At 36.4% G+C, this 26,561-nt stretch overlaps 1 protein-coding gene across 1 annotated transcript in view; it reads right to left on the reverse strand.

Moving 5' to 3' along the window:
- The window catches only part of LOC136846458 (uncharacterized), a 144,228-nt gene that overhangs the window by 9,854 nt on the left and 107,813 nt on the right, over positions 1-26,561 (reverse strand). The window contains exon 6 of the mRNA XM_067117253.1: positions 11,270-11,443. Coding sequence (XP_066973354.1) covers positions 11,270-11,443 — 174 coding nt within the window. The remainder of the gene's footprint in view (positions 1-11,269; positions 11,444-26,561) is intronic.

A 26,561-nucleotide genomic window follows, 5' to 3' on the forward strand; every position in this document is an offset into this window, starting at 1 on the left:
GATATGTTAGAAAGATTGAAATAGAGCATTTTTTCAGGGAGTCCCATTATTTACGAGTGCCACTTCACTGAAACATGATGAAATATTAATATATCAAGAATGAAAGAAAAAATTAGAAGATGAACATTTCATTCTATGTTGAATGATCCTTCTTCAATAATTTTGTTTAGTAATCTTAATCATCTTGTGGTGATTATATTTTTGTATTGGCTTCCATTATTTCAGTAATGATATGCAAGTAGTTTTAGGGTAATGCAAGATACATGAATTTTGCAACTTAAGTGAAAAAATGTGTTAATTTGGAATGCACTGAAAAAACTGTTCATATAAACTATATTTTACTATAACTATTGTAGCCTCCAACCCTTTTATGTTGTTACTGTATATAGGAACTATAACCTAAACAGTTATCCTGCATTACGAATGCCAGTAACTACCGTTTTGACAGAAATTCCACGAGTTTTATAGTAGCATTGTAGTTGGCTAACCAAAAAAACAACAACAAAAGGTGAACCATGGCTTCCAATGAATTTCTTAATACTGGGCATACACTGGTAAAACAGTTTGGTGTTTGGAAATCTAGCGACCGCTCAATGTTACTACAATCCAGTCTTCATCGGCCATAATATCGCGCTAGAGAATTTGCATCTTGTCGTCATTATATAATCATTTACCACAAGGAATTAGTGTCTACACTGAACTACAAAATAAATCAACGGCTCGATTGACTTATTTTTCACATTACGTCTGACAAGTTCCGCTATTCCTTACAGAAACCCTGGTATAAAATCTTACTTATCCATCTCGTATAGCCAAACTTTGGGCGTAATTTGGATCTTTAAACAGGAAAGATTTTTAAAGATGATGCGAAACACTATATTCCTCTTTCAAATGAGTTACCCGTGGATGTTAAATTATTATTAGTTTTGTACTCTAAATAGCATTTAAAATTCAAGAAATAATTTGAAAACAAAACTTTTTGTGTCTCTTTATACTTATAACAGCCAGGCCCAGCAGCTAAGTGTCCTGGTTGTAAGATTGATAATGTTGCTTCAGTACATCTTCTCCCATTAGAAGTTCCTGTATTGCCATTTCCTCTGCCTAGTCTATGCAAATGGGTTTTCGCTCATGTGTGGATCTTTTTTTATACAGCTAAAAAACATCTGGAAGAAAAAGGTAGGGCATTTATGTACAAAGCTCTTAAAACTTTTCAACTTAACAAATTCTGCTTGCTTCACCCTAGTCTGATATACAGTATATGTATATGAAAGCTTAGCAATAACCTATTCTGTTCATATAACATTGCTTTTTCTTTACAATGTGGAATGCTGTGCTGTGCTAAACTTGACATGTCATAAACACCATTTCACCGTACTGAGTCATTATTAAAAATTATCATTTGGAGAGGTTAAAGGTGCCACAAGATACCAGAATTTTTCATAAAAAAAGTTCCACTGATATGAAATGAGTAATTAAAACTTGAATAGATAGCAACAAAATGGTAATAATCCCTACTAAATAAAGTAACAAAAATATAAGCCACTAATAAGTAAAAATATAAAAAGATCTGAGGAGAAATAGGCTTATGGGATCTGGCTTGGCCTGAGCAGGTTTGACATCAATCTGACCTAATGTAGAATTTGGCATACTGGATTAACTAATCATTTTAATTTGGAAAGAGAGCCAGTGCCCCAAGTATACCTAGAGAAGCCTTTACTTGTGAGTATATTTTGGTACAATGTTTAGATCTGTAGCTTATTCTACGGTGAGTACTATTCAGATCATTAGAATATCTCAGATATTTCATGTGACAAAGTAGATAACTAAGGATATCTGAGATAGATTTAAAAAATATATATATATATATATATATATATATATATATTTACACATTTGTTCACTATATTTATTATTTGTCGAGAGGGCCTTAAGCCCCCTTAGAAGGCTTCAAAAAATTACTATAAAAAAATATAATGATGCTAATTAACCGAGATAGGTTCCCATGCTTGGCCGCATAGCCTAACCTTCGTCAGTCACAGTAAATCATTATAGAACCAATCCCTAAGGTTGGCCAATTCATAATTAAAACATTAAAGTGTGTTCATGTCTAATACATGTGTATATTTGTCCACTAGTCTTACCACATAAAATTGTTTCTGTCATTAAATTTTTATACAGTGCTGATGGTAAGGCAGGTAAGGCAGTCCAATTGAGAAGAGGTTTCATCTCTGAATCACTTTGCAAAACCTTTCTTGTTCTCCAATGAGATCAGATTGATCTCTGGCCATCTCACCAATGTTTCTGCTAATTCTTTCTCTAGTATATTAACTCTGAGTGCCATACGATGCACTGTACGTTTGGGCACTTTTAAGCCCTTCAGCGCCATTGGGCGTAAAATATGCTGGGAAAAATATTTTTAAAAGCCTAAACAAAAATCGTTCCAGACAAGCTACCAAGAAGTACTTTGCCAGGCATGTTGGAGGGATGCAGAATGCTCGCTGAGTGGTCCAGCATAGAGTTTACATACCTCGGGCCCATGACACCACCAAAGTTCATTGTTTAGTTGCGTGTGGTATCATAAACAACTGCCCTTGTGTAGGTCACATTTCTCTCATCATAACTCTTTTAAGGTGTTTTTTTGCTGAAAATTAATGTGGATTTATGAAGCCTCTACTTTGGTCTTAATTTATTCAAGATATCAAAAGGTGTTATTGGCACTGTGCCTAAGGGCAATATTGCAAGGTGTCTTGGCATTTCTTTTATTCACATTTTTAGATTTGTAATTTTTGCCATGAAAGGTTTATATAAATGTACTTATAAATAATATAAAATAGAAATGTATTACACATACACATACTTTCCTTACTTGTCACCGAGGCCCATCTATCACCCAGAAATCTATCAAATATTTTCTACCATTTTCTATAATTTTTTTTTTGGTTCAAAATATATAAAGCTGTATATAAATGAAAAGGAAATTTTATCAACTATATGATAAAAAATATATAAAATTCCCGGCACTAATCATTGTGCTAAGTAAAGTAAGACTTGGTATACAAATTTTCATTTCTAGCTACACTGAACTCCATTTATCCTTACTTTTTTATCTTTAGGGGGATTTTGATGTTTTTAAGTATAAGAGTTCAAAATTTAAAAAAACCAAGACCAAAATGAGCTCTCTAGGATAAAATTTAAAGACACCAGAGCGATTAAAAAAATTTTTTCTTCCGTAGTCTAGCGGTAACTCGGGCAGCAATGTGAGAAATTTTTTGCTTGTTTTGTATCAACATTTTGTCATATTTTCTATCTAAATTACCTAAAAATATATAGTATAAATAAAAGAGAAATTTTATCACCTATATGATAAAAAATATTTCTAATTCTTGTCACACAGTTTTTGTACTAGAATAAATAAAAAACATGGGATACAAATTTTCCTTTTCAGCTACATTAAATTTTTTCTTACCTTTTTATACTTTAAGGGAATTTTTTTTACGGGATAACATTCAATAATATGCTAAAAAAAAAAGACCAAAATAAGCTCTCTATGATATACTTTAACGATGCTAGAGTGATTTAAAAAACTTTATCTTGCATAGTCTAGCAGTAACTCACACGGCAATGCAAGAATTTTTTTCATTTTCTATTAACATTTTCTGTATTTTTGTTATAAGTATTTAAACCATATATAAATGAAAAGGAAATTTTATCTGCTGTACAATAAAATATTTCAAATCCTTGTCAGTAGTAGTTTTTGTGCTAGGATAAGCACATAAGACATGTGTTACAAAAATTTTCATTGTCAGCTATACTAACTTAATTTTGTCTTACTTTTTATCCTTCAGGGGGATTTTGCTGATTTAAGGATAAAGTTCAATCATTTGCCAAAAAATGTGAGACCAAAATGAGTTTTTTAGGATAAAACTTAACGACACTAGAGCTATTTAACAAAACTTTTGTTCCAATATTTTGCTGCTTACTGAGGCTTGGTGCCCACAGTGACAGAAAATATACAGTAATATGCGGTGGGGTGAAAGATTTAATATGAGCATTTACTTATTCTTTCATGATTAATTTCATGTCTTTTACTTGTCCCAATTAACTGGGCACAGAGTATTACAACCGCCTTGAAAGGTCGAAAAAATGTGACTGATCTCTCTATACTGACACATAAGATAAACTTATTAAGGTTTGCCTTCCCTCAATAGTGTTTACTTTGCAAAACCCCATCAGCTCTTGGAAGAGAATGGAATGTTAGCAGAAATCAAAGCGTGATAACCTATAAAAGCTGAGAGTCAGGAAGATAATGCAAATTCAACCAGCTGCTGCTTGATAAGCTCTCTGCACCTTACAGGCAAGAAGTCTGGTTGGCCCATTTAACTAAATTATTATTATTATTATTCAGAGGATGAACCCTATTCATATGGAACAAGCCGACAGGGGCCACTGACTTGAAAAGCCGACAGGGGCCACTGACTTGAAATTGAAGTTTCCAAAGAATATGGTGTTCATTAGAAAGAAGTAACAGGAGGTAAGGGAAATACAGAAAGAGATCACTTATAAGTAGATAAAAATGTACGTAAATTATTCAAATGTAAGAATTGTATTAGAGTAGTAATGTACTGCATCTTTGCCTGAACCTTTGCAGTTCGAGTTGCATGACATCCTTGGGGAGACTGTTCCACAGTCCAACAGTGTGAAGAATAATGGACCTCTGGAACCAACCGAGTAGTTTATTCCTACACAAATACAAACCTGAGGTCTTTACATAGGATTATGCTTGCGAATGCGAGGCGGAATGGCAGTTAACTTTCAAACAAGGTAGTTAGTTAAGGATGGTAGGGGGGAAGCCCTGCGCACTTGTTGGTCTGCACTCCACTTTGCTTTCGGCCGCTGTCGAGTCAAGACATTTGCTACGATCTCTGCCCGATTTGTTTGCCTTATATCTATAATGCAAACCCCTAACTTGCAACAGCCTGGGGAGAGGAAACCTTTGGTTTAGGTGTTGTCCTGGTAAACAAACCTTGTAATCGGTTCCTCTCCTTGTTAGAGATAAACCCTCATACTTTGTGTGTGTCATGCAGGAAGCACAACTGCAACCAATAATCTGTGTAGTGAGTGTCATGTCTGGCCTTCCAAACGGTGGGTGAAGTTTGCCCAGGAGTAGAAGAGAGAGAAGTAGGTTTGCCTGACGTCATCAGGATACAATAAAGTACTCCCCACTGACACTGAGGATTCTCTCTGATTCCTTCTCGCCCCTGGCAAACTTCCACCTGCTGTTGCTACTCCTAAAGGAGTGGTTTTCTCCTTCAATGTCTCCTACTGCTTCACCAGTAGATAGCCAAAGTAGGGGAATGGTTGACCAATTTGTTTTTCAGGTGCTGTGGGGGCCAAGGGGCTTAGGGCATCACTAGGCCTCCAGGGGAGTTGAGGTTTTGATCTACCATTGGATGGCCTCCAAAGACCTTCCAGTACTGCTGCCACTGTAACTGTGACTACAGTACCTACAGTACTGCAGTCTACGGTTGCTGTGTCTACCGGTTTGAAGGCCATCACTAATTGGTGATACATTCGATCATGCCTCCGGTAGTGTGCACTCTAATGTTACCCTCTACATTTTCCTCCCCTGTCAAAGAAGAGGAACTGAGAATCACTGTCGTCTTCTTCATCTTCACCATTTGCCATCATCTCCTCCCCTTCTTCCAAAGCTAGCAAGCAGAGGAAGAAGAGGGTTGCCTCTCCCAGCCATAAGAAGTCCTGTAGGGCTTGACGGCCAGCCTTCTTCCACAGAAAAGGCTACAGGATCTCTCGTTTGCAGTACTACCAGTGCTGCAACTCTGCTGCCCGGGGTTCAACAAACACCTAATGCACTGGTACCAGCCCTGGGAATTACCCTCCCAAGCCAGGAAGGTCCCGGTCTATGGACCTGGGCCCGGCCCAGCAAGAGAGAGTGAGTTCAGAGCATGCACGCGCTCAATCACCCCCTGCCCATTCCTGTATGGGAACGGTGCCAGGGTCACAGAAAGGTGACGCAAGCCTACCAGTCCGCTCACCTGGGAAAGGCAAGAGGAGGCCCCCCCTCCCAGTCTTCTATTGTAGAGGCCCCAACTTCTAAGAAGACTGTAGCATGTCTTCGGGACTGCCCCGTCCACGCTCATGTGAATGGGACCGCTCTCCCTGGGACAGCCCCCGTCCACATTTGTGTAAACAGGACCACTCTCTCCAACCTGTGCGGCCATTGTCACTATGGGCTGATGACCGCCCATGGCCTTACTCACCCGTCAGGGCTTCTGCCTCCTGCAGGTCTGAATTTGAAATGAAAATGTTCTTAAAGCCACATTTAGACATAAAGTAGAGAATGTCGCAGCTTAGAAAAGGGATGAGTTTGTGATATTATTCTATGTCATGTAATACATACAGTAGAAGATGTTGAAGTATAAACAATGGCTGAGTTTGTGATATTTTTTTAAACATATAATTATGCAAAAAAAAATAATAATAAATGCCATACAGTATTACTAAAATATAATAAAAGTCTATTGCAGAATCTTCACTATCTTTTGTCCTTCTACATTTACATTTTTTCATAAGAAACAAAGGAAAAAAATCTGAAAATGTTATGTAATTTATGGCTACACATCCCCCCCACCTTGTCACACTCATAACCCTTCATCATATCCCCCTCACCCCCACCAGGTGTTACATAATTTTTGAATGGCCCCTTCAGTAGACTCAACATCTCAGGGCTGAGTGTCGATGACTCTTCATTAGTAGGGTACAGGCAGTCCCCAGTTATTGGCGGGGGTTCCATTCTGAGAGTGTGATGATAACTGAAAATCAGCAATTTTCAGGACTTATCGGCGCCAAAAAACGCAAATTTTCAGTTACTGGTGCCTCTGTTAGGTATGTATCGACACCAATACCCAACTATCGGTGCTGATAAGCGGAAATCAGTGATTTTCAGTGCTAGAGAAGCGCTGTAAAACTGGATCGCCGTTAACCGATCCTGCCATTAACCGGGGACTGCCTACTGTCTCTACCAAGAAAGAAGTGTCCAAAGACGCAATTTCTTTCTGACTTTGTGAGGCAATCCGAGTAGAAGCTCACAAGGTTAGGGACACTGGTCCTTCCCTTGCATTCCGGATGAACCTGTCAATTCTACAAGTATCAAGGGCAGAAGTGTAGTCTCTACAAACCACACTCACGTCCTTCTACTTTTGAGACATTGCCCACAGGTCCTTGGACATGTTTTTCCTTGGGTCCTGTGGTGGCTGTTCATCAAGTTGTGTGGCTCACCCGGCTCCCCTTGAGGGACAGATGGTATCTTGCTTAAAATGTACAGTAGCAAAAGAGAATGTGAGTGAGGGACTGGCCTCCTCCCTTCTCTTTTTTACCTTTCCTCTCTCGTAAAAGAGAGGCAAGTGGCAAACTGTAACATGCTGGTCAGGCGTGTCATGCAGGTCAGCCTACATAACTGAGTACCCTGTCTATAATCTTGAGTAGACTGTTAGATGCAAGTCCTCCCCTTCTCTCTAGCAAGGGGAAAAAGGGGCTGACAATAAAGCAAACTTATTGAGACAACAAAAGGCTACTAAAACTTATTGGTTTTACTAACCTTTTATTGTCTCCGACACTAGGGTTCATCCATGCCCCCTTTGAAATAATGACACACACTCATTAATTCAAAAGGCCCAGAGGTCTGGCAGTTGAACATCCCTTATATTCAACAGCTCAGAGGCACAAGACTCCTTCATCAGCTCTTTGAGACCAGGAAGAGAGGCCCAGATGAGCAGAACTAGCAGTTGGTTCCAAGATTTACCTAGAATCCACCCAACAAAGGGTAACACTCCTATGTAAAGACCAAATTACAAATTTTTAAAATAATTTGTATTTTTCCTAACATACAAAATTGAAGGTCTTTACATTTAAGACCTTCAATTTTGGCTCGTCATCTGGACAATTCGGTACTGGACAATTCGGTGCTGAACAATTTGGCTCTGGACAATTCAGTACTGGGACAGTTTGGTACCAATTTGGTATCAGACAATTCAGTAACTGAAGGCTTTTAACTAAACTACTCATCTGATATATGAAATGATTATTCTAAGTCACGTGGTGGTGACTCATTCATTTGTATATTTTTGGCTTATTTTAAAGTATAGTATTGTTACTGTGGTCAGTTACTTTCTTTAACCGTAAGAATTTTACTATCAGTTATCAGCCCATGAGGTATAGAATGGCCACTTGCAAGTTTGTAAATTCAGAAAAGGGAAGAAAGAAATTGGCCGATAACGAAAACTACGTTTACCATAAACATAAAGAAAATGCTGATGGTTCAAAAATATAGCTGGCATTGTGAAAATCACTCATGCAAAGCTCAACTTCAGACAGATTAACATTTTGAAATACTGAAGACGACTGGAAATCATGATCACAGTGCGACTGCAGCAGAAGTTAATGCAAAGTTTGCTATCTCAAGTATAAAGCAGAAGTCAATTTCAAGTCTAACTCTCCCTCCTTCAATTATAATTGAAGTTCTTGGGATATTAAATGAGTGTGCATTGGCTGAAGTGTCAAGAGTTTCACATATCAATCGGATTGTTATATGGAGATCTGCTGAACCCAATTATCCATTGATTCCTCAGACAAATGTTGGCTTCTCTATACCACAACAGTATTCCTGTCTTGATGATGGATCCATATTTTGACAATTCAACATTGGCTTAGATGATCCTGAACGAATTTTAATTTTTGCAACCAGTGAAAGCCTTGCAGATCTGAGGCTTTCACTGGGCAGGAGACTGAACTTTCAAGAGTTTCCCTACTACTGTATATTATTTCAGTTGTATGTATTACATATTTAAATTAACAACTTCACTGCCCCAAGATTATATGCTTTACTACCTGATTTTTCAGAAAAGTTAATAATGAAGGTCCTGAAAATACATAATCATGGACTTTGAAAAAGCTGCGCATATGTTTTTACATACTTTCAAGAGAACAAATCTGTCATGCTGTGTGTTCTACTTACAGCAAAATATATATATTACAGGAAGGGCTTAAATTGTGATACCACGAAGGTGACTCATTTAGTATTAAAATAAGAAGTTTTGTATCACTCGCTTTCCTGCCTCCGGATGAAGTTGCTGACAGCTTCAAGCAATTGGTGGATGACGACGATATTCCTCAGCCACTTGAGTCATATTTTGAAAATACATCTATAGGACCAGTGAGAGGAAGAGGTGACAAGAGACTAGATTCTAAACGTTCGATAGAATCATGGAACGTACGTGAATATTGTATACAAGAAGAACTGCGTACTATCAATAGTTTGGAAGTACTTCACAGTACGTTAATCAAAGCAGTCTCCAGTATCCATCCAAACATTTGGACTCTCACTCATATCCTAAAAAAGGAAGACATATTGGCAAAAAAATGACAAGTTGAAACAAAGAGATAAAGTATTTCCAAAGAAAAAGCACAAGGACTGCAACAAGAGCATCCTACATCTGGTACAGAATTATGATCCAACAAAGAGAAAAGATTTTTAAAAGGGATCACTCATAATATCAAGTCTTAAGATTTTTTTGTTTTAGTATCATGTTCAATAATAAATGCAAAAATTCATTTTGTTAATTTATTTTATTTTATCAAAAATTAATTTTAATAGCAGTTTAAATTTTCTAAGCATCATAAATTCTTGTCTTTTTTTACCACTGATAATTAAACAATATATGCACTGTGTTTCTGTTTTTCTTTTTAATAACATTAATGGTACCAAAGTGTCCGATACTGAATTGTCTGGTACCAAACTGTCCTAGTACCGAAATGTCGGCACCGAATTGTTCAGTACCAAATTGTCCGATACCGAATTGTCCTAGCACCTTATGGCCCACCTTAGCCACCCCTCATTCAGATACCTGGACCAAAAGGCAAATTGGATTGCAGAACGACGATTGGGCAGGGCTTCCCCCTACCACTGGTAACTAACTGCCTTGTTTGAAAGTTAATGGCCTTTCCAGCTCATGTTCACAAGCATAATTCTATGTAAAGATCTTCAGGTTTGTATGTTAGGAAAAATACAAATTACTTTAAATAAAAATCTGTAGTATTAAGTCCCAGCTGACCATTCCTTGAAACTTACTATTAGTTTACTTGTGATTCTTCATTATGTTTCAATACCGGTTGGTATCTCACACTGGAAGACTGGCTGGTATATAAGATTTCCACAGCAGGACTATCAGGGTCAGAGACCTAACCATGTCTTTTCAACTGGTGCAGAGCCTCATCTTAAACACTGTTCAATAAGCAGTGGACCACATGGGAAACAGATCAATACAGCAAAGCAACAAATCAACTCTCTCTCAAAAGGTTACTTGTTTCCTGACATCAATTCCACCACAATGAACTGAGTGAGCATAACAACTTAAAAATATAATACACAAAAAAAGACTTGTGCCTGCAGCAAGTGCCTGGGACTGATTCCTGAAAAAGAGTGAAAGTTAACAAAATAAAAATGCTTTTTTATAAGGAGTACCTAACTAATTTTTAACTTGGTTGTCTCATTGTGCTATCTTTTAAAAGCAACCTTCAATCCTTGGAGATTTTATGGATGCCTCAAAATTAAAATTAGAAATCCTAACAGTCTGGAGGTTCATTAGATGTCTCACACCTGATATTTTCATCATTCCAGAGAATGCAAACAGCCTCCCATTAGCCCACTGTGTAATTAAAAGAAGCCTGGACAGACTGATGGTCCTAACAGTGTCTGACACTCGCAAACTATAATAGCTCTAGAAATAATTGCTTATAACCTTTGGCTAGGTCACTCTTTCTTGTAGTTCCTCATTGGAGGGGTGAGTATAGTTCTTAGCGTTCAATTCCCCGACCAGCCAATTAAGAATCAGAGGAATCTATTTCTGGTGATAGAAATTCATTTCTCGTCATAATGTGGTTCAGATTCCACAATACGCTGTAGGTCCCGCTGCTAGGTAACCAATTGGTCCTTAGCCACATAAAATAAATCTAATCCTTTGGGCCAGCCCTAGGAGAGCTGTTAATCAGCTCAGTGGTCTGGTTAAACTAAGGTATACTTGACTTTTTTTAACTCCTTTCTTGTTAATGAGTATAACAAACCTTTACTTTGTCAGCTCTCTCTGTCTTGAGCAGATGATAATTTAAATCATCAAGATTTATATTTGTGTGGTCTGGTTAAACTACCTGACTATTTGAATATACAAAAATTTAAATGAATCAGAATGATACTCACTTGTTCCAATTCTGTTAGTAATGGTTTGTCAGCACTTCTTGCCGTTATCACACTCACTAGAGCATTTCCTGTACACGTCAAATGTTCACGTCGCTGGCTAAGAGCACCCATCCACAACCCAAGGCAGAGATTGTGAAGATTTGGAAGTCTCTCCAGAAGACTTAAGAGGAAGTCCTACACAGAGATAAAGTAAATGTAAATTATTACAAATGCAGATGACTATGAAGGTTTCCTAATACAGAAACACATGAGTTTTGCAAGATTCTGGTGTAATGGTACATCTGATAAAATTTTATGGTCATGGGCTACAGATCCTTGATAAAGAGGTGACAGTTCATTGTTGTTTACAACCAACACAGAAGCATTAACACCACTCATATGTGATTAATTGGTCACCATTACGGATTCCTCTAAAGGCATGTTTTGGCATTAAAAAACTGATATTCTGTATAATTAAAGGAAAATTTGTCATTCCTTAATATAAACGCTGAGCCATTTACAAAAAGTACGGTTGGTAAAATATCTATTTTTTAAAAAAAGTTTTTTCAAAAATCAAGCATCTTAGTTTTTAAGATTCAAGTTCAATTTTGGCTCCTTTTTTGTCATTGCCTGAAGTTTAGTATGCAACCATCAGAAATGAAAAAAATATCATTATCATATATAAATATTGAAATATCTGACATCACAAAAAAATTTTCATATATAATTTATATACAAATTGCTGCTTGTCAAACGGTTAGATCTATTATATATTTTTTTTTTTTTTATTGTCCACTAAATTTAGATGATTTTGGTATATAACAAATTGTAAAACGATCACAGCAACACAGAGAAAATATTATCACAAAATGATGCATGAATTCATATTTCAGGTGAAAAATGTTTTTACAACAATTCACCATAAATCGAAATATTGTGCAAAAGACTTCCATAGTTTGTTGAAAAAATGAAGCTAATTGATTGAATATTACTAGACTGTAAGTGTTTGCTGAACTGCAGTTTTCGACCATTTTCGGTCGAGTTAAAACCCGAAACGAATTTTTCTATTTATCGTGATTTTGAATATATTTCAAAACTGATAAAATCACAACCATGAGTTATTTTCTGTTGTATTGTAATGAAGTTGAAACATTTTCATATATAAAACATGTAAAACAAAAAACGATGCAAACCATTTTTTTGTTCCAAGAACATACGAATTTTTTTCTGAGATGTTTTATATTATTACTACCCACGTAGGAAAATTTTTTTTCAAAAATTCACCATAAATCGAAATATTGTGCTAGAGACCACCAATTTATTGCAAAATGAAGGTAAATGATTGAATATTACTAGAATGTAAGAGTTTTCTGAAAATTGCTTTTTTACCATTTCGGTCGAGTTAAAGTTTACCCAAGATTGAAATTTTGGCAGTTAATGGTGAAAATATTTCAAACTGATAAAAGCTACAACCATGAGCTATCCATGTTGTATTCTACATGAAATTGCACACATTTTCAATATAAAAGTTTAAGTAACAACTAATGTAAAATGATGCAAACATTTCGACAACGTGATAATGAATTTCTGAGATGTTCGGCACAATAAGCTGTAGGCCCGTTGCTAGGTAAAAAGTTTTTTTTTTCAGAAATTCACCATAAATCGAAATATTGTCTAGAGGCTTCCAGTTTGTTGCAAAATGAAGGTACATGATTGAATATTACTAGAATGTAAGAGTTTTAGCTTATAATTGCGTTTTTACCATTTCGGTCGAGTTAAAGTTGACATTTCAATTTCAGTTATCTGATTTATATGAAAATAAAAACTGATTTACAACCATGAGTTATTTTCTGTTGTATTCCAATGAAACTGTCTATATTTTTTATAAAACTTTATGTAACGACTAATATAAAATTGTGCAAACATTACGCCACAAGTTCCAAAGAATTAAAGCATTAGATTTTCAAAATTGTACCATAAAACAAATATTGTCAGACTTCCAATTTGTTGCAAAATGAAGGTACATGATTGTTTATTATAAACAAGTTTTTCACAATTGCGTTTTTCACCATTTCAGTCAAGTCAGACTTTTCATGGTTGAGTAATTTTGTCATTTGTGTCCTATGAAAAAACCAAGCTGTATAAGCAAAACGGGTTGTATTTTGGGGAACATGAAAGACCATATTTTCATATATAAAATTTTAATGTAACGGCTAATATAAAAGTAATGTACAAATGTAACAAAATGATGAAAGAATTTTAAAATTAACATGACAATATAAAAAAATTTTTTAAACAAAAATTCACCAAAAATCGAAATATTGTTATAACATAAATTTGTTCAAAATGAAGGTCATAAATTAAATATTACAGAATAAGAGTTTTAGGTGATAAAATTGCGTTTTTTGTCCATTTCGGTCGAGTCAAATGACTGACCGGTTGAAATTTTTTGAGGCAGTGGAGGAAGATTTGACAGGAATCAGAAAATTTTAGGAGGGACAATGTTCCAGTAGGCATTTAAGGGTATCAAATACAATACAAAAGAATTTAAAATCTATTTTTGTCAGGAACTTTACTGTCAATATCCATCAATTCAACAATAAATGCTGGAGTGGCTGAATAATAAAATAGGAGTGGATTTAGTGCTTCTACTGTTATACTTCTGTACTAGGAAATTGTAACCCGGCACACGAAAAGGCTGCTTGTCCAAAATAAATCTATTATATATTTAATTCTTATTTGTTATTCTAGTACTGTATTTAGATAAAAGGTATATAGTGCACAATTCCTTTATAAAACTGCATAATACTGTATACAGTATACTTCATATTTCAGGTGAACTATAGTAATTACAACACTGAAGACATCAGTAATACCCAAAATCACTCCATAGCCTCAAGTAACATAAAGCATGTCCACACCCAATGAGAGGTGCTGAATGGGCTTCCAACCCCAAGCTCTGGGCCATTTAGCCCAAATTTCATTCATACAACCTATAAAATCACACGAAAATCTCACTTTGATGTAATGCAGTTGAAACTTTACTATTTTTTAGTTCCAAGAACATACATTTTTTCTGAGTGGTTTTATATGTATTACTACCCAAAGTATAAAGGTTTTCTTTTCAAAAACAGCTGGTACTGAAAAATCATTTGGCATCTGATCCACCACCTTTTAAGGTTAGAATGTAAATCAGATCCGAGTTTCTGAAAACAGCTTTCTTAACAGTTCATATACTGTACGTATTACCCAAGATTACCCGAGCACTCTAATGGTGAACAACTGTCTCGATCGCTGGACACCACACCTTAATCTCCATGTCTACTGGGGTGTTGCTTTGAAGAATTAAAGGAATTTATTTCTGGTGATAGAAATTCATTTCTCGGTATAATGTGGTTCATGGGACTTTTGAGCTTTAGGTCCCGTTAGGATAAGGTAACCAATTGTTTTAGCCACGTAAAATAAGTCTTTTCCTTCAGGCCAGCATCTAGGAGAGCTGTTAATCAGCTCAGTGGGTTAAAACTCCAGCATTTCTTTTACCATCATTTCAATGTTCCTATTCTGTTTTAGAATAGAAAAAATCTTAATGGACTTTTCACCCTCAGCAAGATCAGACTTTTCATGGTTGAGTAATTTGATTTTTTTTGTCCTATAAAAACACAAGCTGTGTTTATTTGTGTGAACCATTAGGTCTGGTTATCTGATACTGTCCAAGGAATCAGCTAGCTTAGATCCATAAGTACCTGCACACTGACCTCGTCTCCTAGAACTCTTTCTGGATTTCATGCTTTTTCACACTGAACTTAAGACTGCTATGATTTGGCCCGTATATTTAAAAAACCTCATAATGTTATTTACTGTCACATCTTTCTATCCTCTTGCTCCATCCCTTTCAATTATAGTAAAATAGTTTGATGAAACTATTAAATTCCCACTTCTAGGCTCACTGGGCTTGCCCGAAGGATTTGTTTGCAAATGAGATGAAAATTAGAGCAAGGCAAAATTAATGAACCATACAGAAAGAGTTTTAAGGGAACTTGAAAAGTAAAATGCAGAAAGCAATGCAGTTGCGGGTGAGAGCAGGCTACAAAGAACATTTAATATAATAATATCATCTAAAGCGTGAAACAGGGTACACTGCAAGCCATATCCTCACTAAGGGGTGCTCATCCCCTGACCAAATATTATTGTCCTTTTTTTTCTGTAGTTTTCACCAAATTTTTCTTAATTATTGCTAAGTTATTTTTACTGTCACTCAGGAGCACCTACACCAGACAACCCCAGAGATAATTCCTTGCTTTGCTATTATACTTAAACTGCAAAGCAATTGCAAAATATTATCCTCTCATCTCACTTCTCCCTCTTCATTTGGAAATGGAGGTGTTGGCTGCATATTTATCATCTAGCTGCACGTTTGGCACTTGCAAACTAAAACCTCTTTGTACTTTGATCCACCCTGTTGTTCTTTACTATATCTGGTTTTTCACATTGTCACAGCACAGACTCAATTTTTCTTCCTTATGAGTGTCCTCTTAACCCACTTACTTAAGTATATGTCCTATTGTTAATCATCTTCCTATTGTAATCTTATCTTGTACAAAAACCTTCTGCTGTTTCATGCTTTAGATAAAACTAGTTCTCTGCATAAGGATCATATGGACCTATGGTTCAAAGTACAAAGGTTACAAATTAAAAGCTTAAAATAACTGAAAATTCAATAAAAAATAAATACAGCAAATAAATCATGCAAACTTATGACAAATATTTTTTTAATTTTACAGTTTTTGTTTGTTCAGTTTGTTCTGTATGATTATTTTGATTTTGGTTTCCTTTTTATATTTTGGCTTTGTACATAGGTTTTCTTCTGGATCATTAAACCCTCTTACTTCAGTTCTAATTCTGCTTCTCTAAGAACATTCCAGTTGTCTTTAAATATTTTTAATTGTGTTGAATATATAATATGCTCACTCTTTAGATCTTGCATGATGATTCCAACCACAGTTTATGCACTTTAATTCACCATAGTTACACTTTGCTGAGTGATCATTTGATCCACAATATGCTCAGAAAGCTGCTATGGCGTTTCTTTGCTGTGACCAAATTTACTGCAATTTTTGCCTTGAAAGGGTTAGGTACATATGGTTTTACCTTTTTATTTTGACCTCAGATCTATTTTGTCCCTTAAATTTAAATTTTGCTATTTTTAATGAAATTTCTCTATGTTAACTGCAAGTAATATTATAGATTTCTCAATCTTGTACATATGTTTTTAACCCTTAATGGACAGGAATCTTCATATGAGTATCTATAACAGGTTTTGAGTGATGGCCAGAATAACTCTTATGAATATTATTATGTGCCATTTGGTTTGGATGAATTTAGCAGGAAAAATGTTCATAGCACTTCAATGGACCATAAATGACTTATGGCAACTATCATAGTTCAGTACAGGAAAGACAGTATGCCTTGAGATTTCAGAGGGGAATGTACTGCCTCTCTGCAGCTCCAGGACATCTTTTTTTATTTATTTGTTCATAAATATACCCAGGGATTGCTGTTGGTTTTAGTTCTTATCTTTTATGATAGTATTTCAGCTATACTGTAATTGTAATTTTTCAAAGAAAAGTGCAAAGATATATTAGAAAAAACAAGTACACCTCACAAAAAGTTACTGCATCTCCCCATCTCAATAATTCTGATAAATATTTTACAACAAATATACTAATAACTTGTTACTGATTTTAGTTCTTATCTGTTACAATACTGTGTGAGCTGTAATTACAATTTTACAAAATAAAATAAATTACTAAAAAAAACATGCATAGCTGGGTAAAATTAACATATTTTACGAGTGCCTTGTAAAAGAGGCCCCACACATGGTTGTAAATAGTTACTTTGTTACTTCCCATGCAAGGTAGGGAAAAATTTTTATAATTTTTTTCTTACACCATGTGCATTTGCATATCTTCCTCTTTCCATTGTGTTTTTTCTTAAACTGGCCAACCTTAAACTTTGCCTGGTATGGGGGTGTGTTTGACATATATTTAGCCTGTCCCTTAAGGTTAAAGAGAGCCTAATAAATTTTTTAATTGGTCCATGTTTTGTTACTTTAACTTTTGAGTTATCTATACTCAGATTGATTTCTGGTAGTTGCTTTAGTCAATATTTTATTTTTAATTTGTCTGAAAGCCATTTCAGCAGTTGAATGTCTATTTAACAGGTAGTTTTGAAGTCTTAATGATGCTGTTTGATATTCCCTTTCTAATGTTAAGAACCTTGACCAATTCTCATTTCCAAATAAGGAATCAAGATGGGTCAAGGTTGGATCTCGCCTGAATTACTTTTTCTTTTTGTCTTGATCTCAAAAGGTTTTCAAGTTATTTCATTTTCTTTATTTTTTGTTTGACTGGGAGAAGCAAAAGGGAGAATCAAGGGGGTGCCAAAGGTCGAAATTTTGGATTATTATTCATAACACTGAAAACTTAAAATTCATTCAGGATGGGTTCCTTCCATCCAGGGGGGGACCTATAAGGGGAGGAGCAATAATGCTGCCTTTAAGACAGCAGCTGCCAAGGGAGACCCACCTAAATATATACCATACCCTAGGTGTCTTAAGGGTCATCAGTCCACTGAAACTGGATCAAGCACTAAGGGAAAGGTCTGACAATGTTTCTCCTCACTTGACTAAGTCAGGTACAGTACTCTAGCTTTATGGGTGGGGAGACATGTGTCTATCTCCAAACTCCATTAGGTTCAAGAGCTGAAATTTCCACATTCCAAATCAATTTAGAGTCATCATCTTAAAATCTGTTTTGACAAACAAAGGCAGGAAGAGTGAAACTTACAGGGAGAAGAAAAAGGCCTGCCTACAATTTGTTGGATCACCAGCTAAGGTGCAAGGGTTTCAAGGCTTGGTGACGATAGTGTCAAAGTTTTTTAAGAATATATGTTTTGTTAAATGCTGATTATGCTGTGTGTGGCTGAATCTGCCAAGACTTGCAGGTTACTTTAAATGGAGTACAAAATACTGTGAGTTGTGGCATCTTACAATCGATATATCTTACTCAAAGACAGTCATATTTTCCAGCGGTAAGGTTAAATCTCATCCCATTTCATATTTGGCAATTCTGAGTGAGAAGTGGTTGATGATTATGTACAATTAGGTACTACTTTTAATTTTAATGGTTCTATTAACAAGTCACACTAGGCCACAATGCACTGTACAATCTACTGACTAAGGCAAGGAAACTTTCATTACCAGACGACATCCAGTGTGAACTTTCTGACCCATTGGTTATGCCAGTTCTTTATGGAAGTGAAATTTGGAGCTTTCAAAAGTTAGATCACACTAAGGTTTCCATAGGAAATTTCTGAAAGAACTTCAAATAAGGAAGAGCTTAGCAAATTACATGGCTCAAGGTGAACTGGGTTGGTTTAGCTTGACCAGCAAGGTTTACAAAAGTATACTAAATTTTTGGTTAGGGATTTGCCAAGGCAAAACAAAGTAGGTTATTATACAACATGTACTTGCTATTACATAAACTCTATGACAAAAATGAAAACAAATCCAAGTGGATTGTTAAAAGAAAATCAATCCTTGAAAAATGTGGTATTTCAGACATTTGGACTACTCTTAGCATTTTATTGTTAGTTGGATTAAAAAATGTGTTGATCTTACATTTACTCATATAGTAAAACAGAACTTGGTGTGTGAAATTAATGAAAATAGATTATGCTCAAGATATAGAATATTTTAGCAAGACAGGTTTAAGTAAATGCCTTGTTGAATTAGATTACTGTAGTTGAAATACGTACTCTCAGCAGAATGAGATGTGGTAATCATATGCTTCCTGTTGCTCATAACTAATACTTAGACTCTCAGGAACCAGTAATTTGTACAAAGTGTAACACTCAGAAACAGGCAGATAAGTACCATTATACCCAGATATGTTCAGCCTTCAATGGACTGAGAGAAATATATATACAGAGATATTATTTCACAAGGCCACATAGTATTAAGTTTTACCAGTTGTTTAATGTAAAGAGCCAGAAAGAAAGTGCAGTCTTGCCAAATTTGTAAAATTCATAATGGAACAATTTTGAATTACTTTAAATAAATAAAAATTATAATCTCTTGTAAATAAGTTGTAAATTTCTATGTTGGTACAAATTTACATTTAGTCCTTTGCTATTCTTTTTAAACAATGTAAGACATTTGAATCCATGTATGCTGTCTCTGTATGTCATCTTGCAGTATTTCATACATATTCTGTAACTTCTGTATTTTTTCTAATAAACTCTCACCCCCCCACAAGGGGATGCTTGAGTTTAAAATAAAATCTTTGAAATCTTTAAATCTCACCTGAATTGGAAAACTATCCTCCTAAACGGACAAATTGAATGGCCATATATCATCACTTCATGGCGACAGAGAAAAATAGTCTTCTGGACACCACATTCTTGTGCCTGCTGGTATTAAAAAGACCCCAACACCTTGGCCCAAGAAGCCAGGTTCTCATTAGATAGTGCCACAAGACTTGCATTGGGCACAAACATCTGGCTACCCAAGAACAAACTCGTTGGTGCCTGATTTAGGCTGGAGAGAGTCACATCCCACTCTGGAGGCCAAAATTATCAAGGTGGGTGATGCTGTTCAAAGCTCATGTGAGCCTGGACAACTCTCTTGAGGCAGAGAGGTCCCTGTCCTTCAGTTAGAAAACCTGGCTCAAGGCAGAGCAATAGGCTTCACTACAGGGACTAGAGGAGTTTGTCTTAACAAAGGGTGAACAAATAAGTACAAAATCTGCTGCAAAGCAAATCTAACCAGCAATCAGAAAATATGCTCCACTTCAGACATGACAGGAGGAATGGAAAAGATAGCTGGATGTCCCAGAGGCTCCTGGAAGGTGTTTTCCAAGTAGCCCAAAGTCTAAACTGGAAGAGCAGAAACCTAGAAGCTTCCTGTTACAATTGAAGGGTCAAAAAGCCTTTCCCCTACTAAATGTGCCTGGCTGTTCAGCTGGTTCCCCAAAACATTTCTCCTTGCTAGAAGGTCTGTAGGTGACAGCTCAACAGTGTGGCAAGCCCACTCATACATCTGGATTGCCACCCTTATCACTCATTAATAATATGAAGTGACCATCACATGATCTCATGATGCTGCAACTACCTGCACCGCAAACATTTCCAAGATACTGATGTGCAAATGAAGGTAATTTTCTGTCCACACACACCTACAGCACAGATCTCTCGGCTGTGAGCATCACCCTTTCTCGATGCATCTGAGAACAAAAATATCTCCAAAGGTGGGGAGTTCAAAATAACTCCCACTAAGAGGTTCCCATTGTTTAGTCACCAAGCAAGATTCTCTCTCACTCTTGGGTCAAGGGCACAAAGTGAAAGGAAGGGCTGCTTGAGCCCAACCAATGCTGCTTCAACTGCCACTGAAAAGAACATCTGCCTGAGAGGCACAAGACTCTCTAAGGACAAGTGACAGTCATTTCCAAGAGCTTGCCGAAGTGAGAGCCTTACCAAACACTCCATTGCCATGTCTAAATCAGCATGCCCCATATATGTCTACTGCTTGGGCACAAGATCTGACTTCTCCCGTTATTGCAACCTTCATGTCATAAAAAAGGGCGTTAAGGCAGTCTCTGTTCTAAAGCAATTGCATCTACAGGCAGTCTCCATTTAACAGCAGGAGTTCCGTTCCCAGCCAAGCACTGCTAACCGAAAATTGCTGATAACCGAAAATTGGAGATAATAGTGCCGATAAACTGCTTTAACGGCGCCGTTAATTGGTTATTGGTGCCGATAAACCGCTTACCAACACTGATAAACTGCTTGCCGACCCTGATAATCTGCTTACTGATGCCAATAAACCACTTACCGATGCCAATAAACCACTTACCAATGCCGATAAACCACTTACCGGTGCTGAAAATCACTTACTGGCACTGAAAATCTGGTTAATGACATCACTAGCCAAGCACTGTACCACCAAAACGCTGTTAACCGACGCCGCCAGTAAGTGGGGACTGCCTGTACATGATGCTGGAACCACACAGCCATCAAGACGATGCAAATGATGTATCCTGCAGTGTGAGTGGGCCCATGATGACACCATGGTGAGCACTAATGCCCGAGGGTCTACTGCCTGTCAAAAGCACAGGGCTTTGAAGTGGTAGACAGTCCCTTCACAGACAAAATGGAGGCATATCATAAAGGACTGATGGATGATCATCTTTCAGATCAACCAAAAGCAGGAAATCACCCTCTCTGATGGAATCCAACATGGAACGAATTGTGTCCATCTGAATTAAGTCTGCAGCACAAAATTAGTTCAACAGAGAAAGATTGATGACCAAACTCCAACCCTCAGTTACCTTGTCACAGAGAAAACCAATGGAAAAGGCTGGGGACAGGTTGCCTACAACTTCTTGTGCAATCTTTCATAGCGTCAGCCTCACCTCTGCTGATGTCCAGAGCTTCAAAGATTCTGGAAGGTGGGCTGGAAACAGGACTGGTCTTGAGAGGTAGGGGAGGTCAGCAGTCTTTGTTAAGTAAGTCTGTAGCCAACCTAGAAACAAAGCCTATCCCTACCTGAAGAAGCTAGACAAGGGAACCATTTACCATCTTCTTCCCCTTGCCTTTCCCTTAAGCTTGAGCTGGAAGGGGAGGGTACCAAAAGGGCTAGGACAACTCATGGCCTTTTTGCAGGGAAGAAAAAAAACCTGGGCTCCTTGTCATGATTTCAGGATCTGAGCCCTCCTGATACTAGAAACAGAATGCATGATCATCCAGAAAGGCTTGGCTGCAGTATCCTTCAAAGCTCCAGAGAATGCACAATGGATCAAGGTGTCCTGGCTATCAGAATGCCTCTTCTTCACAGCCACCTCAACTTTATTCTCTGGGAAACACGAAGAGGAACCCAAGACCAATCTGTTCCCCAAACAAGGCTATTCTCAGCTGAAACTTACAGGGAAAAAAAAGACATATGGACATATCTTCTCAGGACAAAGTTAGCCCATGTGTCAGAGAGTAGTAGTAGTAGTAATAAAGTAGTTTAACCAGACCACTGAGCTGACTTGCAGCTTTCATAGGGCTGTCCCAAAGGATCAGAATAAAATACCAGGTCTAGGCCTTAGGCCAAGCACTAGGACCCAATAAGTCATTCAGTACAATGATGAGCAAATTAAAATTAAAAACTGCACATGGACACATGTTCTCACACTGCGACAATACACACAATAAATACATTTACTCATGCTTCCACACTAAAAAGGTATATCAAAATTCATAGTATGTTAAGTAAAAAAAAATTTTAATTCAACAAATGCTATAAGGGTTTTTGTGCTTTTATTATCTACTTATTTTTATATTTTATTAATTAAAGCACAGTTACCCATGGACAACGAAATTGGAACAACTGAAAACGTAAAAGATTCTGACAAAATTCCTTTCATTGATTTATTTCCAAAAGTTGACAGTCGTTGTTGGTCATACTTTGGACACTCACAAAACACGTCTGACCGTTATTATCACCTTGCACTCTGAGCACCCAGGAGCCGGGCCACTTGGGCTGCTCATTGGGTGTCCATGTGTCACACGAGTATGGCCTATTCTGAGACATGTTAAAATTACTTGTGCATGTCTCTCTCTCTGATATGATGAACTCCATTTTTTAACATTAGGTTTTATTTGTTTTATTATTTTCAGGTTCTTCATTCCATATATATTGCCATTTACTTATGATACCCATCTTTATGTGTGTTACATGATCAGTAACAGAGATATTCACATTTGACCTTGTCATGTGGGTTGCTTCTTTGGCTGCTTTATCTGCCTCTTCATTTCCTTTGATCCCTACATGGGCAGGGATCCAACATATTTCTACATTTTTCCCATTATTATATAAGTTATATGGAGAAATAATTTAATTTGTTGTACAATATTATTTTTTGACTTGTAACTCTGAATAGCTTCTATAGCACTTCTTGAGTCACTAAAAATCACAAAATTGTTGAATGATGTTTCTTTATTTTTATAGCAGATGCAATTGCACACAATTCTGCTGTGAATAATAAAGCATTATTTGGAAGAGAGAACTGATAAGTTTGTCTTGGGACACTGCAGCATATCCTAGTCCGTGCTCTGATGTACATCCATCTGTATATATTGCATAATGTGGACCTTTCTGGCTTATATGCTCTATTGTGTGTTGTCTATGGTGTTCTGGTGTGCAAGAGTAACTTTTTGATAAATATCTCAGATGTGTACAAATTCTCATTTTATTAATTGTCCAAGGAGGAGGTGATTTTACTATTAAAGGCATTTGTATATTTATATTTAGTGACTCAAACAATCTTCCAGCTATAACTGGGAGAAGAGGTGGATGACTGTTTATAAACACATCTCTTAATCAAAATAATTTTTTGGTTGGAGAATCATTTTTCTGAATTCTCAGAGCACTCTTCATTGTTACTAGCTCTCTATGGAGAGAGGTAGTTCACCACATTCAACTTGTAAAGATGACTTTGGTGATGATCTAAAAGCTCCTGAACATATTCTAAGGCCTTCATTATGAACTTGGTCTGACGTTTTCAGGGTTGCATCTGATGCCGAGCCATATATATCACTTCCATAATCAATGATAGACAGCACTGTTGCTTTATACAGTAAAGTAAGGGTATGTCTATCGGCTCCCCAAGTAGTGTTCAATAGTTTTTAATTAGGTTTAATGCTCTTTTACATTTTGATTTCATGCATGTTATGTGGGCTTTCCAGTTCAAGTGAGTATCAATACCAATCCCAAAAATTCTGCTGTTTGGCCAATTGGTATGGGATGATTTCTGATTTTTAAATCTATTTCTTCACCTTTTTTCCGCTTTTTATTCTTATAAAACATTACTGCTTGAGTCTTTTGTATAGAAAATTTAATCCTACAGATTATTTTCTTTTATTACAGTTTTTTTATTATATTTTTATTATAGTTTTATTAATGATTCATTCTGCATGTTTTAAGTGAGATGATAAATAATATATGGCAAAAGCATCCATATACAAGTTACTTTTAATTCCAATATGTAGATTATTACTAATATCATTTACTGCTAAAGTAAACAGTGTGCCACTAAGGACAGTTCCTTGTGGAACACCATTTTTGCCTTTGGTTTCTTTTGTTTTTGTGGTGTTCTTTCCAAATGCCCTTTTTTTATCTTTAATTTCCGGTCTATCATGACCCTCCATTGTTACTTCCGTAGTAGCATCCTCTTGTGTTCCTATTTGCATTAATATTTGAAATGAATTTGATAAAAAGTTATCCATATCATTTGTACCTGTTTCTTTATTCTTCACCATTTTAGTTTTTTCACATGAACATTAATTTCTTCTTGTGATTTACTTTTCTGTGGTCCGTTACTTGTATTTGTATGCATTTTTGTTTCATTATTGGTTCCTGTTATTGAAGAATATGTATGTTTCTTAGATGGATCTTGAATTCCTCTCACTTTTAATTCCAACTTAGCCTGTCCTTTCTTGTAACATTTTCACTTCTGTACTGTATATATAGTACATACTGTACATTCTTTGGACCTTGCATGATGAACTTGTCCACAGTTTACATATTTTGGTTCACTACATTTCCATTGTGTGGCATGTTCATCTGATCCACCATAAGCACATATAGGTTCATTTTGACAGTTTTTCTTCGTGTGTCCATATTTACTACAATTTTGTCATTGTAGTGGCTTTGGAACATAAGGTCTCAGTTCTCTTTTTTGGCCCAAAATTTTTATTTTTTGAGGTAGATCTTGACCCTCAAATTTTATTTTTGCAAATCTCAACACTTTATTATTCTGTTTACTTGGTATTATAAATACCTCACAATCTTGGACTTTGGTATATCTCATTTTAAAAGAGTCCAACAGCATATTCTTGTCAACCGATTCGTCATTATTTTCAGGAAGTACAATAGTACCCTGAATGCTGTTCATAGTGTCATGCTTCTTTACTTTTACATTCACAGTGTCTATACTTTTTATAGATCAATAGTCTTCAGAATGGTTTTTTGTTGTGGCTTCTATAAGCCATGTCTTTATTTTTATTTGTCTGAACGATATTTCTATCGTTGAGTGTCATTTTAATAAGAAGTTTTCCAACTTTAGGGCTGAAATTTGTTGTTCTGTTTCCATGGTTAGAAACCTTGACCAACTTCCATTCCAAAAGAGGGAGTCAAATTGAGTCAAAGTTGGGTCAACATGATATTTACTTCTTTTGGATTGGTTTTGTACTGGAGCATAAGGTTCCAATGTGATAACATTAGAATTCTTTTTTTTATTTTTCTACAGAAAGGTTGTCATAGGAGGTTCCAGCAGTTGTCAACTGTGCCGAGTCGCTACCATCAAAGGGGCCAGGGGTACTCGAATCTTTTATTTTCACTTATCATAGATATTTGAGGGAAAAAACAAAAAATTTACCTGAAAACCTTAAAAAGATATCATCAGCTTTTCATGGAGTTTTATTCTTCCACCAATGGCACAAGTGAGAACCAACTCCCAAATGTCCACTCCCTACCCTACCCCACAGAGGATGGCACATGATGATTAGAGTGGCCCAAGTGTAAGGCAAACCCGCTTGCTAGGACTGAGAATATTACAAGGATACAATCATCCCCACCCTAATCATGTTATGGGCAAAATGGACAGTATGCTGAGAGTCCTAGCCCCAGAACCAGACACCCCCTGGAATCCGTGGTCCAGCCCTAAAGAATAGTTCCACCTTTGGGCTATCAATCTGATAACGCTCAGGTCTGAACATTATCGAGCAGTTGATGGTCCTACCACAGTTCCCACTATTTAGCTTCGGATATACGGTCATACCCTGAACTTATGCAAGGTTAGGTTCCAAAACCCCTCGTGCAAGGTGAATTTTCGTGTAAGTTTGGCACAGTCTCTAAAAATGCTTATTTCTAAAGTTTAAACACTAAATATGACCCTAATCATGCTCCAAAATGATTAAGTTAACTTTTAAATGAAATTAAAGTTACTGTAATTTCATTTAAAAGTTAGCTTAATACATTACCCTTAAAAAAAAAGAGAGTTGGAAGAGAATTTCTGTCTCTCTCCCCTTCCAACCGATCTATTTGTAGAAGTCTTCTCAACCTCTTGTTAATAACTTCTTTATTCTACGTCTCTTTCTCTTTGCTCTGAAATGCTTTTTCATGAACAAACAGTGTTTTTTTATTTTGACTAATACAACTCTTAGTTATTATATCTCTATGTTTTATGTTTTAGAACGTATCTGCCCCACTAAC

The sequence above is a fragment of the Macrobrachium rosenbergii genome, chromosome 15 (genome assembly GCF_040412425.1).
Source record: "Macrobrachium rosenbergii isolate ZJJX-2024 chromosome 15, ASM4041242v1, whole genome shotgun sequence".
In the NCBI taxonomy this organism is placed as follows: Eukaryota; Metazoa; Arthropoda; class Malacostraca; order Decapoda; family Palaemonidae; genus Macrobrachium; species Macrobrachium rosenbergii.